Source organism: Melospiza melodia, chromosome 28 (genome assembly GCF_035770615.1).
Source record: "Melospiza melodia melodia isolate bMelMel2 chromosome 28, bMelMel2.pri, whole genome shotgun sequence".
Classification (NCBI taxonomy): Eukaryota; Metazoa; Chordata; class Aves; order Passeriformes; family Passerellidae; genus Melospiza; species Melospiza melodia.
The window spans coordinates 3,573,234-3,592,335 of NC_086221.1; the positions used below are offsets into that span (position 1 = coordinate 3,573,234).

Here is a 19,102-nt window from a genome sequence, read left to right on the forward strand (position 1 = left end):
CCCTGTTTGTAGGGTGAGGTGTAGGGTGGGCTCCAGGCACAGGAAGGGTTAACGAGAGCTGTTTAAACAGGGAAGGGCAGTTTGGGGAATGTCACAGCAGGACTTTAACCAAAGGAAGGACTGAAGAGAGGTGTCTCTGGGGGTGCTGCCCACATCCCCTGGCTGTGCAGAGTGGGAAGGGATGTCTGTGTGTGTGGTGTCACCCCAATCCTCTCAACCCAGAGGGAGGAGCTGGCTGTGGTGGCCTCGGTGGCACACAGGGCACATGCAAAGGCTGGCAGGGGCAGGGAGGGAGGCGGGCACACACAGCTGGTACCTACAGTGCCATCACAGCCCCCACCCAGGCAGTACAAGCCACCACTGGGTGCCAGGATGGTCTGTGGAGAGAGAGAACAAGAGAGTCAGCACAGGGGGGACAGGGAGGGATGAGGAGAGAACACAGGCACAGAACAAAGAGTAACATGGAAATTAGGGAGAAGGGGAAGGGCAGGCAGAGCCCCAGAATGCCTCAGACTCAAGGACAAGCTGGTGTGACTGGTGATAGGCAGAGGCAGCACCTGGGTGAGCAAGGAATCACACAGACCATGAGACTCCTCCTGTGCCTGTGGTGTGTCCTGAGCATCCCCTCATGTTGGGGAAGATGAAACACGAAAGCCTTATAAATATGATTGCCTGGCAAAAGATTTTGAGAATATGGAAACTATAAGTGAGATTGAAATGAAAGCAAGCTTTGAGATACCTCAGTTACTGAACAATTGGAAAACAATGGTGTGGCCAGCTGAAGGTGATCCCCTTTTGATGGAACAACACCCTCTGCTTGCAGACAGGCCCAAGGGTCAGAGCAGACCCTACAGCTTGGCAGAAGGGGCCCAAAGAGGAGTTTTTAGGGTTTAAAATGTAACACAGTGTGGTAAAGTAATGATTCTTACAGGCTGTATGGAAATGCTATGGGATTTGCATCTTGTACTAGATTGGTTAGGGAGAATTAGAATGCTCAGCACAGAAGATTTATGGTATTGTAATGGGAACCTCGCTCTCTTACCCTTTTACTCTCTTTTACTCTCTTACCCTCTCATCCTCCCTCCCCCTCTCTTCTCTCAGCCCTGCCCCAGCTGTGGCTGGCAGCTCCCAGCAGGGCCCTGCACCCAGGCCCTTTGCAATAACCCACAAGTTCCCAGCCCTGGCTGCAGAGATCTCTCATCTCCATCCATCCCCACCATCCTACCCCACAACGCTCCTACACCCACAGACCCTCAAGGACACAGACACAGGGAAAGGACCTGGCAGGCTCAGGACACAGAGAACATTCCCCAGATTCTGCCTGGCTTTGTGCACAGCCCTGCTGCAGCACACAGAGCACAGCACCAGGGCAGCCCCTGCAGCCCAGTCAGGGCACCAGGATCCTCCTGGGGCCTGTGGTGGCTCCTGGGCATCCCCACCCCAAGGGCAGCAGGATTTTGGTGAATGGCCAAGTTATTCCTTGCTCCAGAGGGACTGAAAGGCACTGTGGAGTCCAGGGATCCTGAAATTCTGAGTTCTGAGAACAGGCTGGGGAAGGACAGGCTGTGGAAACCAAGGATGCAGAGAGCTGCTGGGCAAGGATGAGGAGGAGCTGATGGCAGATGAAAGCTGTTGGCACTGGCAGGAAATCTGGGGGATCATGAAGGCTGAGAAGGGCAGAGGATGGGTGTACTGATGGGCAGGGCTGTGCAGAGAGGGGCACAGGGCTCTCACAGCAGAGGAAGGTGCGTGGGTTTTGCTCACCCCAGCTCTGTGAGGGTGGAATACCCTACAGAGAAGGTGAGTGCTCTCAAGAGTCTCTGGAAACCTCACCCACATAGAACATGGAAGGTGACCCAGAGGCAGCAGCAGTGCCAGAGCCAGCCCTGCCCCTTGGAGGAGACACTGCCAAGCCACTGGGGAGGGTCAATCCATCCCTCCCCACTCCACAGTTGCCCCTGGAGCCCCAGCAGGCTGCTGGAGGAAGCACACAGCTCCCACAGCAGAGGGGCATTTCCAGGGCAGGACACAGGGGTGGATGTGCCAGTGCCAGGGAAGGCAGGGGCATGGTGGCTTCCTGGCCCTGCTTTGGAAATGCTCCCAGCAGAGCCCTCCCCAAATAGGCCCTGCCTGAGGCACCACCCCACAGCTTGCAGGGATGGCTGGAGCTCACACACCACTGTGTGCAGCGGCTGCTGTGTAAAGGGACACACACAAAGGAAATGTCTGGAAATCGGATGGGTCTGATGGTTCCCCTGGGCCAGCAGAGTCCTGTGGGGTCAGGGAGCTGTGGAACCCTTTTAGTCCCACCTGCATTGACCTGAGGCTGGATGTGTGGGTGCCTGTGCAGTGGGACAGGGGCTGGCACACAGCCTGCTGCTGATGGGTTGGTCCTGAGTTCCTGTTTTCCACAGGATTCCAGTGCCTACAGATCCAGGAGACCAGAGCAGAGGAGTAAACGTGACATGCGGGGCAGTTGGGGACATCTAAATTGTGCTTTAATGCTCAAAGGGCCACAGCTGTGCTCTCCATGTGCTGATCCCTGCTTATCCCTCCTCAGAACCAAGCAGAGCAGGGAGAGAGGAGAGGACAGCATCCCCCTGCAGGGCTGGGCACACCCAGCACTGCTGCCCCGTGCCAGGGCAGGTGCCAGTGCAGCCCTGGGTGGGAACAGCCCCCTGCCCCTGGACACTTACATCAATCTCACTGAGGATGACATCAATGATGCTGCCAATCACGATGAGGAAGTCAAAGACATTCCAGGGGTCTCCGAAGTAGCCCTGTCAGGAAGGAGGCAAAGAAGAGTGATGTTGAAGATTGCCATGCAAGATGTTTTCCATTACCATCTGTATGGCAGATTACCTTTGTCAAGTGGGCAGTTTGCTTTATCTCTCTGAGTGACCACAATCACTCCTCCTTCAGGAGGGGACACCTGCTGATAACAGCTATTGAAAGTCACTGCATGGCTGATAAGAACTACAGCATCCCATTGGGAGATGTGAGCCCAGAGGGAGGAGCCAAGCATTCCTACCCGGATAGAATCTGGAGATTCTGGAACACCAGCACAGCTTCTGCACTGGATTGCCCAGAGGAACAGCAGCTGCCTCTTCTTCCCCTGGATCTTCAGAGGAAGAGACTGCACCTTTCTCCAGGATCCCTGCTCCAGCAGAACCAGCCCTGACACTGCAGGATGGCTGAGCCACAATTCCAATGGGACTGCTGCCAACACCCTGACCCACAGGGTGTCAGGCTGGGTTCTGACTCTGTCAGTGTTGTTCTAGTGTACTGCATTCTTTATTTTATTCTTCTTTTTTTTCTTTTCCCTATTAAAGAACTGTTATTTCCTGCTGCCATATTTTTGCCTGAGAGCCCCTTAATTGAAAATTTATAGCAATTTGGATGGGTAGGGAGGGTTTCCATTCTCCATTTCAGGGGAGGTTCCTGCTTTTCTTAGCAGACTCCTGTATTTCCAAACCAAGACAAACGAACGTGCAAGGGTGTAAGTCAAGGAGGACACAGAGGAACCAGAAGGTTCTTCAGTGATTCTGCCCCTCAGAAGAAGGGAGGGTGGTCATAGTTCTGCACCCTCTGCTCAGTTATTTGGTCCTGTTTTGCACTGCAGGGAGATGAGGAGGGTGGATCAGGATGGCTGCAGTGGAGCTATGACCCCACTATGGCCCTGACACTGAGGATGGGAATAATGTCCAACTGGATGGGTGGGATCTGGCCAGCAAAGGTAGCCCTGACAAGCAGTAATCCCCCCAGAAACTCCAAGGTGCATGGGGGTCCTTAAGGGTCCTGTAAGGAGAAGTTCTGTGGAGCTGCAGGGCTGGGGGTGCTTGTACTCGAGATGCCCAGTGCAGGATAAATGGATCCCCTGGCCTGGCCTGCGTTCCATGCTGATCATGCTCTTCTCTCACCTTGGCTTTGAAGGCCATGAGCTTGAGGATCATCTCCAGGGTGAAGAGAATGGTGAAGGCCACATTGAGGATGTCTGAGACGTGGTTCATTTCTTCAGACTGGTTGTAATGCTGAGGATAAGGCAGAAGGAGCCATTAGCTGATGGCAGATCCAGCCTCCATTGTGAGCTCAGAGATCTGTGCGGGATGCAGAGCCCCCTCCCACAACTCAGCACAAAGGAAATTTCCCCCCTGCACCCTCTTCTGTGGGCTCCCCACAAACCACCAGCCCCATTTTGGTCCAGAGGCCCTGACCCAGACATCACACCACAACACACCCCTGTGCAAAGGCTCTCGTGGGGAGGGCAAGGCTGAGCCAGCCTGGGCACCCCCTCCCTCCACCAGCCCTGTGCCCTCACCTGCATGCCCAGGCAGATGGTGTTGAGCATGATCAGGAAGAACATGAGGTACTCGAAGTAGGAGGAGGTGACCACGTACCAGATCTGGTACTGGTAGGGGTTCTTGGGGATGTAGCGGCGCAGCGGGCGAGCCTTGAGCGCGTACTGCACACACTGCCGCTGGGGACAGACAGACACACGGACACAGGGACATGGGGACACAGGGATACAGGTGTTGGGGAAGATGAAACAGGAAAGCCTTATAAATATGATTGCCTGGCAAAAGAGTTTGAGAATATGGAAATTATAAGTGAGATTGAAATGAAAGCAAGCTTTGAGATACCTCAGTTACTGAACAACTGGAAAACAATGGTGTGGCCAGCTGAAGGTGATCCCCTTTTGATGGAACAACACCCTCTGCTTGCAGACAGCTCCAAGGGTCTGAACAGACCCTGCCAGATTGGCAGAAGGGGCCCAAAGAGGAGTTTTAGGGTTTAAAATGTAACACAGTGTGGTAAAGTAATGATTCTTACAGGGTGTATGTAAATGCTATAGGATTTGTATCTTGTACTAGATTGGTTAGTGAGAATCAGAATATTCAACACAGAAGAAGATTTATGGTATTGTAATGGGAACCTCACTCTCTTACCCCTTTTACTCTCTTACCCTCTCATCCTCTCTCCCCCTCTCTTCTCTCAGTCCTGCTCCAGCTGTGGCTGGCAGCTCCCAGCAGGGCCCTGCACCCAGGCCCTTTGCAATAACCCACAAGTTCCCACCCTGGCTGCAGAGATCTCTCATCTCCATCCATCCCCACCGTCCTACCCCTGACACTCCTACACACAGGGACACAGAGAGGGCAGCTGTGAGTCACTGCAGGGCACACTCAGCACCCCCAGCCACGCTGCACACCCCCTGTCTTAGTTTGAAAAGGAAGTCAGTTTTTTGGGAGTTTGTGTTCAAACCAATCAGCGCTGAAATTTGAATTTTGGCACCTGGTGTGGCCACTGAAGGCATAGCTACGCCTCTGGGAACACAGGAAGTTAAAAGCAAAGAACTACATGAAGAAAACTCTCTTAGTTCCAGTTGGTGAAAGAGGTCAGAGCTCCCCTGCCCAGCTGTGGGCTGGGTGGGAGAGGGGGGCCAGAGTGAGATAGGCTGGGGCCTTGGACAGAGAAAAGAGATGAAAACCCCTGCAAGACGGAAGGGAGGAGGAATGTTTTTAGAAAGTTTTCATTCTGAGTTCTGTGTTTCTTTTATATATTGTAAGTTAATAAAGTGAATTCTGTGAAGACACCACATGAACGAGGGGTGAAGGGGGCACTGAGATGGCTGCACAGGCCTGTCCCTCCCCAGTAGCCCAGGGCCATCTCTGCTGGGTTTCTGTGTGGTTCACATCACCCTGGCACCCCCAGCTCAAGCTGCCCATGCTGCCTCAGTGCAGGAGCATGACAGCACTCCGGGGCCAGCAGCTGACCCTGGCTGCCCCAATGTCCCCCCCAGCATGTCCCACATCCTCTGCCAGTGCCTCTGCTGCTTTCAGCCTTGCTGTCCCCCACCAGAATGGCAGCATGACAGCATCACAGAAGGGCTGGCAGCACAAAGTACCTCTGGAGATGTTATAGTCACAGTGTGCTGCCCAAAGCAGGGCCAGCTGGAGCATGCTGCCCAGGACAGTTGGCTTTTGTAAAGCTCCAGAGATGGAGGCTTCACAGCCACTCTGGGCAGCCTGTTCCAGTCTTGGCCACCATCACCATTAAAAAAAAAAAAAGGGTTTTTTAAAGTTAAGATGGAATTTCTTGTTTTCTTCAGTTTGTGTCCATTACATTTTTCCTGTCACTGGGCACAACTGAAAAGAGCCTGGCTCAGTCTTCTCTGTGCCTTCCCATTGGTGTTTACACCCATAGGTCAGATTTCTATGAGCCTTCTCAGCACCAGACTTGACTCCCAGACCCTCCTTAGATGCTCCAGACCCTCCATCATCTCAGTGGCCCTTTGCTGGACTCACTCCAGTACACACATGCTGTTTTTGTACTGGGCAGCCCAGAGCTGGGTACAACCCCCTGTTCCAGCTCCCTCTGGGCACTCCACCTGTCCAGGGAAGCCCATTCCTTTTTTCTGGTCCCCTCTGCCCTTCCCTCAGGCTTGTTTTGTGCTAGACATGGGTGCAGCTGGGCCTGCCCCAGCGGCAAACAGGCCTGGGGCAGGTTCAACCCATCTGTGACAGCAGGGTCACCACAAAGAGGGGCTGATCCAAATCAGCCAGCCCCAGCACTGCCAGGTCCAGGGCTGGTCCTCCCTGCCCTGTTCCAGCAGCCCCATTACCTGGTTCTTGTCCAGCTCACAGTTCTTGTACTCATTCTCCCCTTGCTCCTGGAAGGTGACGATGACAAAGCCCACAAAGATGTTCATCATGAAGAAGGCAATGAGGATGATGTAGATGATGAAGAACATTGCAATCTCCACCCGGTAGTTGTAGATAGGGCCTGCATCCTCAGCATTGGTGTCAATGGCCATGTACAGCAGCCTACAGGAGGGAAATTGAGGCAACAGAAATCCTAATTGGGGTGGAAAGACCATGACTCCTCTTGGAAGTTACAGAGAGCTTTGGGCACATCCAAGAACGGTGGGACGGGACTGCCTGGGTAACCCAGCCAGCTCCACAGCCACTGCCAGGGGGACTGGTCCTGCTTCTCACCCTGGAGAACTCTTCTTTCTTTACCCTGGACAAGGCCCATGTGTCTCAGGTTAGAAATGGGGGTGTGAATTCTATCCCCATCTGTCAGAGGTGGGGCAGTTCTCTGCTGTCCATGGGGCAGTTGTTTCTTTCTCTCTCCCACAGCCAACCCTCCCTCCAGGAGATCTCTGCTGTCCATGGCCACTGAGTGTCCCTGCAGGGCTGATCCAATCCCAGCATCCCATGGGGAGATGCTCCGCCCAGGGGAGGAGCCAAGCATTCCTACCTGGATCCAATCTGAGCCTGGCACAGCACAGCAGCCTCTGCCCCCTGCATTGCCAGAGGAGCAGCTTTCTGCTGCCCTGCATGGCCAGAGGGAGCCCAGGCCCATCTGCAGCAGCCCTGGAGCTGCAGAGGAAAACTCCCCCCTTGTGCAGGATCCCTGCTGCAGCAGAGCCACAGCTGGCACTGCAGGAGGGCTGAGCCCCCATGGCATGGGGCTGGGACACCACTCTGACACACAGGCGACATTGCCTGCTCTGCCTCTGGCAGTGGTTTGTTTTGTATTACTGCATTTTTTATTTTATTGTTTATTTTTATTTATTTATATTATTTATTATATTATTATTTATTTATTTATTTATTTATTTATTATTTTATTCTAGTTTATTTTAATTTTCTTCCCTAATAAAGAACTGTTATTCCTATTCCCATATCTTTGCCTGAGAGCCCTTAATTTCCAAATTATAATAATTCAGAGGAAGAGGGTTTACATTTTCCATTTCAGGGGAGGCTCCTGCCCTCGTTAGCAGTCACCTGTCTGTTGAAACCAAGACCCCATGGCAGTGCCCTGCTCCCAGCACAGACCTTTCCCCAGCAGACTCACTCTGGCCAGCCCTCGAAGGTGGAGACAGTGAACAGAGACATCATGGCTGAGAAGACGTCGTTGAAGTGGAAGTCGCTGTGCAGCCACACACGATCCTGCACCTCGATCTGTGTGGGGTCTGCGTCCACGTAGTTGATGAACTGACCCCTGCAGCAGAGGGGACACAGAGCTCACAGGCAGGGCCCCTCAGCCCCACTGGCCTGGCCCCCTTGGGCCCTGGGAGGGGAGCACAGCCCTGTGCTTGTTCCTGATCTAGCCCAGCTGTTGTGTTGTGATTTCAGGGTTTACATCAGAACCCCGGGTCCCTCCCCTGATCATTCCCTCCCAGGTGTGTCAGTCACCTCTCCTTTCCCCTCCCAGCACTGTCTGTCAGTCCTGGCATTCCAGAAGGGCATTGGGTGATTGGCAGATCCAAAGGATGCCCTCTACCCCTGGGGGGCATTGGGCCATCCAGGTGTCCTTTGTCCCTTTGTCCCTCCCCTCCTGTCCCTGCTTGGTGGCTCCCTGCCCCTTCCCTGCCCCTCTCCCAGGGTTAAAGGAGCAGCAACCACGGGCTCAGGGAGTTCTGTTGGAGCTGGTGCTGCATTCAGAGGCCTGTGGGCCAGAATAAAGCTCTGGATCCAAACCCTCCAGCAGAACCGACTCCTTTCCTTCACCATGGCCTTAAAGCTTCTCTGCCAGAGGGAAACCTGAGGAGCAGCCCCTGTTATGGGGGGAAGCTCCATCCCAGCACCACCAGAGCTCCTGCAGGCCTGGACTTGTCCCCACGGGCCCAGTGCAGCACCCAGCCAGCCCAAAGTGTCTGTGGGGTGAAACACCAACACCCATCCAGCCCAAAGTGTCCGTGGGGTGAAACACCACACACCCAGGCAGCCAAAATTGTCTGTGGGGTGAAACACCACACACCCAGCCAGCCCAAAGTGTCTGTGGGGTGAAACACCACACACCCACAGCCAAAAGGGTCTGTGGGGTGAAACACCACACACCCAGCCAGCCCAAAGTGTCTCTGGGGTGAAACACCACAGTGCTGCTGTTTGGCTCAGCATCAAGGGCCAGACAAGCTCAGGCACGTCCTGTCCAGCTAGATTGGTATTATTCCAATACCCAGGGACAGGGAGAACAGGATGACACCTCAGGTTCACTTTTTGGAGGCAGCATTCCCATGCAGGAACACAAGCATTCCCCACCACATCGCCCCAGCTCCCAGCCCTGGTCACTGCCCAGCTGGGAGCTGCAGGGAGCTCTTACCTGCACTCCTTCTCTGTCAGCTTGGATGGGTCTGTGCACCTGTAGAACTTGCCCTGCATTCAACAGACACCAGAAAAGGCCATGGTGTTGCTTTGACTTTAGAAGCCCTGGGGAGTCTTGACTTTTTCCCAGCCCTCAATCAGTGCCCCCTCACCACTTCGATGCAGACTCTGGCCCTCCCCACTGTCCCTGCCAAACAAACCAGTTCACAAGGCATTTCCTGACGCATGGCAGACCTGGGATCAATCCCAGGCTAAGAGCAAGAAACATTCCCTGGAGATGGGAACAAACCTTCCAAAGCCCTGAGCTGAGGCCTGCCCAGCTCACCCTACCTGGGAGTCAACTGTCTGGGAAACAGGGGAGAAAGCAGTACCCAGGGAATGAACTAAAAGCTAAGGTGTGCTGGCAGCTCTGCTCACTCTGCAGGCTGTCCTGGCAGCTCTTCCCACATCAGCTCAGAGTTTAAGCTCAGTTTTTGGAACAAAACTGAGCTCAGCCAGGGCCAGCTCTGCCTTAGAGCAGCCAAGGCCCATAGAGCAGGAGCAGCGCTGTGAGAAAGGAAACCTTTCACAACCAAAGCACAGAGGAAATCAGCCAGAAGAGCCTCCTGCCCTAGAAAGAGGAAACTGAGGCATGAAGGGAGGTGAGGCAGCCCTTTAGAGGTGCTGCCTGGACCTGACAGTAGCTTGGGTGCTTCCTGCTCTCCTCTCACTGCAGGCTCCTCTGTGGCTCCCCTCTCAGACCATGGAAGCACAGCCTGTGCTGACCCAGCACTGCCAGCACCATCCTCAGGGTGATGTCCAGGAGAGCCTGGTCAGGATGTGTTTGAGCAGAAAGTCCCTCCTGCCCAGCTGAGCTCACCTTGAAGAGCTGAACTCCAATGCAGGCAAACATGAACTGCAGCAGGGTCGTGACAACCACGATGTTACCAATGGTCTTGATGGCCACGAACACGCACTGGACCACGTGCTGCAGAGGGGGGAAAAATGCAGATGTGACCACAGCTGGGGCAAATCCCTGCTCTGTGTCCACACCCTCCCTCTCCAGGAAGAGTGGGAGCCTGCCAGAGCAGAGGGATTGGGCAGAGCCCTTCCACAGATGGGTGATGGGAATTGGGAAAAGGCACGATGCCTGCTACACAATCTCCAGGTGGGACTGCCATGGGATGGGTCCCCTGTCCCAGCCCCTCACTCACCTTCAGCCCCTTGGCCCTGTTAATGGCTCGCAGAGGCCTCAGCACCCTCAGCACCCGCAGGATCTTCACCACAGAGATGGTGCTGGACCTGGGCAGGAAGGCACAGCTGAGCTGGGGCCACTTCCCTGACCAGGCTAGGCTGGCACAGCCCCACCAAGCAGCCAAGGAGGGCAGGCTGGGGCCAGCAGTGAGGGACAAGGGATGGCAGACGTGCAGATGTCACCAGCCACCACTCCACATAAGGCCAAGTGACACTGGCAGCTGGAGGAAGCAGATCCAAACTGAATTTCTACCCAGAGATGTTTGACACTCAAGGAGTGTCCTTTGACCTCCTTGACCAGTTTGTGGGCATGCTCCCAGTGCCCATGTTCCCTAAACGTGACATGATGGGCACATGGGCAGCCATTGGGCTGGCTGCTCCTCCTCCACCCACCATGGCCAGCCTGACCAGCCCAGTGCACACCCTGTGGCACATGGAGGTGCTTACTCAAATCCCATGGAGATGAGGGAGACAGCGACCACAAGTAAGTCAAGGATGTTGAAGGAGTTCCTGCAGAAGGAGCCTTTGTGCAGGAAAGCACCGTAGGTTGTCATCTGGGGAGCAGAAGGAGATAGGAGAGAGGCTGGGCAGGGATCAGGGGAATGGTTCCTCCAAGGGAATGGGCACAAGGGGCCCTGTCCTGCTCAGACCTCTGCAGCCAGGCAGGAACCTGGCTTCAGGTGGAAATCCTCTGTGCAGCACTGGCTGCAGACAAAACTCATCCAGACAGTCAGAAAATTAAAGAGGAGAATAGCAAAGACCCTTGGAGTGGAACAACATGTGACTTTTGTCCACAGATTTTCACTGGTTTCTTTGTCTCTTTTTCTTAATAAAAATGCTGGTACCATGGCTGATGTGTCCCCGTGTCACAGCACAGCTGGCTTAGCTGCCTGACCTCAATGGAGAGGACACACAGCCTCTGGGACAGGTCACACACCGCCCAGACTGCATGAAGGAACTCTCCAGGAGGATCAGCTGAAAGTTTCTCCCCACTGAGACCTTCGGGAATATGGATGCCTAAGAGTGGGAGTGTCCATGGCCACAAAAGTCTGGACCTGTCACCGCTGAGTTAGGAATGGTTGAGGAAAGGCAACACTGACTCTTATGATTAGAAGATATAAAGTGAGATTTATTAGGAACTTTGCATATTTATAGGTAGGACTGTTCACTTAGAACTTGACTGGTTTATAAATAACACTCTTTATACTATTGGTTAATTAGGAATAACACTTTTTGGTAAAATATTTTTTTTATAAACACCACGTATAAATATTCTACATGTTCACAAACACTAGATGTAGAGATTAAGATAAGAATTGGTTTAATTCCTTCTCTGAGCATTCTCACAACTTTCCTAGGATGATGCCTGGCAAAATTATCTGTTTCTCTCTCTGACTAACCTGTGACATCCACACAGACCTATGTGCCAGGCCATGCTCACGGCAAGACCAGGGACTCACCTTCAAGACAATTTCAACTGTGAAGACAGAGGTGAAACCAATGTCAAAGTATCCAAGAATCTGGGGACAGAGACATCAGTACAGGATGAGACTTGGGTAACAAGAGAAATGTTCAGTATGCTCAAACATCCTGAAGCTGTCCACTCTGTGGGCTGGGGAGGCCATCTAGCTCAACAGTCTCTAAACCCAGCAACAAGAACACTCCTGAACTTTTCCCAGTTTTGCTGATTTTCTCCAGTGCATGATCCAGCCTGCAGCTGGGACAAAGCTCTCCCTTGCCAGGTGAGTTCCACCTGAAAGCATCTGATCCCCAAAAACCCCAAGTGCCCTGGGAAGCTGTCTCATGTGAGATCCCCCAGGCCCTGCCAGACCCACTGGTGCCTTGAAGGACAGGAGCTGTGGCTCCCATGGCTGCATGCCAGCAGCATTCAAGGGCACTGAACACACCAGAGGTCCACTTTGCTGCCTCACAGGGTGTCCCCTTCCCCAATAAACCACCACAGTTTCAAACCAAATTAATCCTGCACACTGCATCAGGTGGATCTTTTCACCCAGAAGTAAACTGAGACATGGAGCAGTAAAACCTTGTCCCAGCAGCATCCTGAATGGGAAACACATCCAGCATCTTCTGCCAGAGTGCACTGCCCTCCCAGAGGCAGGGTTGGCATCCCAGCCTAGGAACAGCATCTGGCAGCTAGATCCCTGCTGACTGGGGAGCTGGGGGTCTCCATGAGGTCTCCCCTGTTGCGTTGTGATTTCAGGGTTTACCCCAGAACCTGATCATTCCCTCCCAGGTGTGTCAGTCCCCTCTCCTTTCCCCTCCCAGCACTGTCTGTCACTCCTGGCATTCCAGAAGGGCACAGAGTGATTGGCAGATCCAAAGGATGCCCTCTACCCCTGGGGGGCATTGGGCCATCCAGGTGTCCTTTGTGCCTTTGTCCCTCCCCTCCTGTCCCTGCTTGGTGGCTCCCTGCCCCTTCCCTGCCCCTCTCCCAGGGTTAAAGGAGCAGCAACCACGGGCTCAGGGAGTTGGTGCTGCATTCAGAGGCCTGTGGGCCAGAATAAAGCTCTGGATCCAAATCCTCCAGCAGAACCAACTCCTTTCCTTCACCATCGCCTTAAAGCTTCTCCACAGAGGGAAACCTGAGGAGCAGCCCCTGTTATGGGGGGAAGCTCCATCCCAGCCCCACCAGAGCTCCTGCAGGCCTGGACTTGTCCCCACGGGCCCAACTGCACCACCCAGCCAGCCAAAGTGTCCCTGGGGTGAAACACCACAGTGCCATTGTTTGGTTCAGCAGCAAGGCCCAGACAAGCTCAGGCATGTCCCATACACAATATTGGCAATAATTCCAATACTCCCCCACCCATCCCAAACCCTCCATCTCTGTGGGCACCTTGTTGCGGAAGGACTCGGCCCGGATGGGATCCTCAGCTGCCAGGGAAATGCTGCTGAGCAGGATGAAGAGCAGGATGAAGTTGGTGAACCAGGTGGCATTAACAGTTCTGTGGCACAGCACCCGGAACCTGCCAGGGACAGAAATGCCAAGGGATGCATCAGACACAGGCATGGCAGCCTGGCAGAGGGTTATGGCCAAACCCTGAGGACAGGAAAGCCCTGGGCATGGAAGGTTGTCTGTACCAGTCCTTCCACACAGAAGGCTTTTCCCCATGAGCTGCTTTCCTTCAGAACTGGTTGTCATGCTCAAACAAGACCCTGCTGTGAACAGCTGGTGCCAGAGACACCTGGGCCATGCCTGCGCAGGGAGAAGGGGCAGTGCCTACTTGTTGGTTGGGCTGAAGATGAAGAATGAGCTGGCTTCAGGCATGGGCACGGCCTTCTCCTTCAGCTGTAGCTCTGCAAGGGGACGGGGCCGAGGACTCAGGGGGATTTCAGGCTCATCTTCCTCATCATCACCTGTAGGGTGACCATGAAAAGGGAAAAGAAGAGAATCATCCAGAGAGGGAGAAGGAATATGACCTTTTGGACAATCTTATGGACAACCTTCTGATCCCATGATCCTGATTTGGCATGCAAGCCAGAAGGCCCCCAGCACCCCAAGGCTGGTGAAAGCTCACTGCATCCTTTGCTCCCCACACACCATCCCTCTGCATTGCCTCCTCAGCCTTCCTGCTGCCCTGCCAGGGACAAACCTTACCTGGGAAGTCTGCAGAAGGGTAGGGGTCTTTGATCTCATTGACATTGGATTCAAATTCGTCCACTTTCAACTGAAACAAGGAGAGACAGAGAGGAGGATGTGCAGCTGCATGTGCCAGCTGGCCAGACCCTCTCATCTTGGAAGCCACATGGGACAAGCAGCATCTCTGCCTTGGGCCCATACAGCAGCACAGAGTGCTGGCCCAGGCTGGAACCTGGTGAGAGGATGCTGCAAATAGATTGGGAATTAGGAATGTGTGCTGGAGCCATGCAAATATGCCAGGGGGGAATAAGATAGGGAGCAATTCCTGAGTGAGCTTCTAAGAGCACCTCTGGAAAGTGGAAAGGAAAGGAGCTACTGGCCAGGTGCTCCTCAGAGGCAGCTCAGCACAGCCAGCACAGCTGAACAGAGGGGTTTGCACATGGAGGGTGCTGGTGTGCACATAAGGGAGACCTGGGATGCTGCTGACTTGCTTTGCTCCACCCCACACTGGTGTGCACCAGCCACTGGAACTGGTTGTGGCCAAGGAAATGAGCTGGAGGAAAAGGATCCCCAGCAATGGAGCTGTTTCAGCACGTCCTGCCTGGCCCCAGAGAGCCCCATCAGTGAGAGCACCCCTCACCAGGTGCTAGGTGATTCTGGACAAGGAGTGATTCTGGACAAGAGGCCAGACCCAGACTGGCTCCAAGCCTTTATCTCTCCTGGCTGGTGGGAGGGAGCCAGGGCCATCCCCCCAGGAGCCCTCCAAGGCTCATCTGCCCCAGAACTGACCTTGGCTGTTGTGGGAATCCCTTCTCCCTTCGCTTTCTGCTCCAGCTTCTTTGCCAGCATCTGCTTGTCCTCTTCAGTTTTCTCTGGGTAACCTCTGAGCAGAGAGGAGGGCAGAGCAGGAACTGAAGTCTGGACAGGGCCATGGAAGAGCTCATGGTGTCCCCTCAGAGCCAAAGAGCTCATTTGGGAGCTCCCAGGGCAGGGATGGCAGCACCCACCTGGACATCTTCCGCCGTTTGCGCTCCTCTGCTTTGGCCTTCTGGGCCAAGGTCAGGCTCTCAGCCTCAGCCAGGTTATCAACTGCAATGGCCAGGAACACATTGAGGAGGATATCTGGGGAAAAGTGCTAAGGACACGGACATGGTTCCTGTCTGGAGCCATCCATGGTCTCCAGGCTGCCTTAGAAACCTTCCTGGAGCTTGTGCTAACCCTGGCTGGTGATGCCTAACCAGCATCCATCCCTTGTGAGCACTGAGCTCTGAGCTGGCTGCTCTCTCTGGTTGAATCTCTGCCTGCCAGGCATCCAGACCTGCTCCAAATGTGATTTTCTCCAGCCCCCAGCCTTCAGCCACCACCAGTGCCAGCCCTGAAAGCCCGTGGTTTGTTCCACTGCTCTTGACAACTGAAAAGCTTCAGGCAAGCACTGAAACACTGAGGGAAGCCCCTGCTTGACCATGCCCAGTCCTGTGCAGTTGATGCTATGGGGCCTGGGCCTGGCTTTGCAGGCAGAGGATACAGTTCCCACAGACAAAGAGGATGATGAAGTAGATGCAGACCAGCATGCCAGGAAAGGATGGGCCCCCGTAGGCCATGATCCCATCATACATGATTGAATTCCAGTCCTCTCCAGTCAGGATCTGGGAGCAGAGCAGTAATGAAGACTTAAGAGCATCCCCAGCAGAGCATGACAGAACCCCACACACTGATCCCACCCTTCTGGCTCCATGGTCAGATCCTCCTTTCGTCTCAGCCCTGAACCTGAATTATTGCTCACAACTCCAGCTGCATTTTCCTGTCTCAAACTCCACAAACCCACATCCCCCTGAGCCCCAACTCCTGCCTGGAGACCCCCAGCCCAGGGGACACCCCCAGACCCTGCTGCCCTTCCCACTGCCCCAAACCTGGAAGACACTGATGAGGGCCTGGGGAAAGTTGTCGAACGTGCTGCGCCGCACTTTCATGTCCTCGAAATCAAACTTGCCCCCAAAGAGCTGCATGCCCAGCAGGGCAAAAACTATGATGAAGAGGAAGAGGAGGAGGAGCAGAGAGGCAATGGAGCGCACTGAGTTGAGCAGAGAGGCCACCAGGTTGCTCAAAGATGTCCAGTACCTGGGAAGAGCAGAGACAGAGGCATGTGGGAGGTGAAAGATGGGGAAGGCTGTGGGCAGAACCAGGCAGGCACAGGCAACCCAGGCAAACAGACCAAGGTGATGTGCCAGCAGCCCAAAAAGGGGGACTCTGGACCCAGGCTGGGCTCTGGGACTGCTCCAGGAAGGCTCCAGGAGGCAGAAATGAAGTTGAAGGCATGGTGTGACAAGCAAGATAACACTGCTGCCTGCAGCTGTGGCATTCGCATTCTCTGAAAAAAATCCCTTCACCCAAGATTTTTCTCCTGGGAGCTGAGAAGCCTCAGAGAAAAGAAAAACAATCCTTATCTCATTTGCTTCTCCTGTGTTTTGTTCCTGTGGAATGTGTTTGGAGATTGTTTACCCACAGGTGATTGTTTCATTGGATTCTGCTGTGAGTTGTTTTGACTCATTGGCCAATCAGGGCCAAGCTGTGTTGAGGCTCTGGAAAGAGTCAGGAGTTTTCATGATTATCTTTTTAGCATTTTAGTAAGTATACTTTCTGTATTCTTTAGCATAATATAGTATTATAAAGTAACAAATTAGCCTTCTGAGAACATGCAGTCAGATCCATCATTCCTGCCTTTGTAAGGACATTTCTCAGCAAATACATTACACAGCAGCCCCACCCACAACACCCTAGAACCCAGAGCTAGAGTGGGGCCTCAGCTCTGTCCCACCCTCCCCTCCCAGTCAAAGCTGGACACAAACCCCAGCCTGGCCCTGTCCCTCTGCCCAGCAGCTCCCAGCTCTGTTCACTGCAGTCTCCCCTGGGGACAGCGATGCCCCAGAACTGTGAGGGATGCCCGGGCACCCCGGGCTGCAGCAGCCAGCGTGCTCCACACACTCATGCACACACTCACACACAAGCAGAGTTACATGGAGCACAGGTGTGCACACACACACAGAGCTCAGCTCCATGCACTCACTCACACACACCCCACATGCACATGGAGCACAGGTGTGCATGCACACACAGCTCAGCCCCACGTACACACACGAGACAGAGTGAAAATTTTTCCAGAGTAGAGATCCATTTTGATTTAGGTGAAATGTACATCTTTGAGTTAAGTCTGTAGTTCAAAAACGTAGCTGTTTAGTCTGACTGCCTGTTCTTGTAAAAAGCCTGTGCTCAGAGAGACTGCTTCATTTGAAGGACAGAGATAAGGGGGGGGCAAATAGAGAGACAGAGAGACTGCTATGAAAGCAAGTCAACCTGACCCAAGAATTCTTTCTGATAAAGAAGAATTAGCGGCAAACGTCACAGAAATCTGTAAAAATGAATACGTATGAACCTATTGTGAAATCGTATGCATATGTATTTGAGAAAGAGATAAAAAAAGATCTGGAGTTCCCAGAGGTACACACGTCTTTTAAGGAGAGTAATCTCCAATGCATCCAGCACTGTAATAAACATACCAGCTTCACAACTTTCATAAAGTCGTGGAGTTTTGTTTCCGCAAAACACACACACTTGGAGGCACGTGGAGCACAGGTGTGCACACACACACACAGCTCAGGCCCATGTACACACACAGCTCACACCCAGAGGCACACAGAACACAGGTGTGCACACACACACACAGAGCTCACACTCAGCAGCACATGGAGCACAGGTGTGCATACACACACGGAGCTCAGCCCCACGTGTGCACACACACACACACACCCAGAGGCACATGGAGCACAGGTGTGAACACAGAGCTCAGCCTGACATACACACACAGAGAGCTCAGGCCCAGGTACACACACACAGCTCACACTCAGCAGCACACAGAGCACAGGTGTGCACACACACAGCTCACACCCAGAGGCACACAGAGCACAGGTGTGCACACACACACACAGAGCTCACACTCAGCATCACATGGAGCACAGGTGTGCATACACACACGGAGCTCAGCCCCACATGCGCACACACACACACACACACACCCCCAGAGGCACATGGAGCACAGGTGTGAACACAGAGCTCAGCCTGACATACACACACACAGAGCTCAGGCCCAGGTACACACATACAGCTCACACTCAGAGGTACACAGAGCACAGGTGTGCACACACACAGCTCAGCCTCACACAGAGCACACACACACAGAGCTCACACTCAGAGGCACACAGAGCACAGGTGTGCACACACATAGATCTCACACCCAGAGGCACACAGAGCACAGGTGTGCACACACAGCTCACACTCAGAGGCACACAGAGATCAGGTGTGCACACATAGAGCTCACACTCAGAGGCACACAGAGCACAGGTGTGCACACACAGCTCAGCCTCACATGCACACACACACACAGCTCACACTCAGAGGCACACAGAGCACAGGTGTGCACACACATAGAGCTCACACTCAGCAGCACACAGAGCACAGGTGTGCACACACACAGCTCACACCCAGAGGCACACAGAGCACAGGTGTGCACACAGAGCTCACACTCAGAGGCACACAGAGCTCACACCCAGAGGAACACAGAGCACAAGTGTGCACACACACACACACACAGAGTTCACACCCAGAGGCACACCGAGCACAGGTGTGCACACACACAGCTCACACCCAGAGGCACACAGAGCACAGGTGTGCACGCACACACAGAGCTCACACCCAGAGGCACACAGAGCACAGGTGTGCAGGCACACACAGAGCTCACACCCAGAGGAACACAGAGCTCACACCCAGAGGAACACAGAGCACAAGTGTGCACACACACACACACACACACACACACAGTTCACACCCAGAGGCACACAGAGCACAGGTGTGCACACACAGCTCACACTCAGAGGCACACAGAGATCAGGTGTGCACACATAGAGCTCACACTCAGAGGCACACAGAGCACAGGTGTGCACACACAGCTCAGCCTCACATGCACACACACACACAGCTCACACTCAGAGGCACACAGAGCACAGGTGTGCACACACATAGAGCTCACACTCAGCAGCACACAGAGCACAGGTGTGCACACACACAGCTCACACCCAGAGGCACACAGAGCACAGGTGTGCACACAGAGCTC

At 53.8% G+C, this 19,102-nt stretch overlaps 1 protein-coding gene across 1 annotated transcript in view; it reads right to left on the minus strand.

The window, feature by feature from the left end:
* Positions 1–19,102, minus strand: part of CACNA1S (calcium voltage-gated channel subunit alpha1 S) — a 63,116-nt gene that overhangs the window by 16,952 nt on the left and 27,062 nt on the right. Inside the window, exons 12-29 of the mRNA XM_063177728.1 lie at positions 15,849–16,056; positions 15,464–15,584; positions 14,946–15,060; positions 14,728–14,821; positions 13,957–14,026; positions 13,583–13,715; positions 13,195–13,324; positions 11,801–11,860; positions 10,788–10,894; positions 10,301–10,388; positions 9,967–10,074; positions 9,106–9,158; positions 7,858–8,004; positions 6,620–6,821; positions 4,319–4,477; positions 3,921–4,031; positions 2,697–2,780; positions 321–377 (exon numbers count right to left, since the gene is read on the minus strand). Of these exons, the coding sequence (XP_063033798.1) occupies positions 321–377; positions 2,697–2,780; positions 3,921–4,031; positions 4,319–4,477; positions 6,620–6,821; positions 7,858–8,004; positions 9,106–9,158; positions 9,967–10,074; positions 10,301–10,388; positions 10,788–10,894; positions 11,801–11,860; positions 13,195–13,324; positions 13,583–13,715; positions 13,957–14,026; positions 14,728–14,821; positions 14,946–15,060; positions 15,464–15,584; positions 15,849–16,056 (2,047 nt within the window). The remainder of the gene's footprint in view (positions 1–320; positions 378–2,696; positions 2,781–3,920; positions 4,032–4,318; positions 4,478–6,619; positions 6,822–7,857; positions 8,005–9,105; positions 9,159–9,966; positions 10,075–10,300; positions 10,389–10,787; positions 10,895–11,800; positions 11,861–13,194; positions 13,325–13,582; positions 13,716–13,956; positions 14,027–14,727; positions 14,822–14,945; positions 15,061–15,463; positions 15,585–15,848; positions 16,057–19,102) is intronic.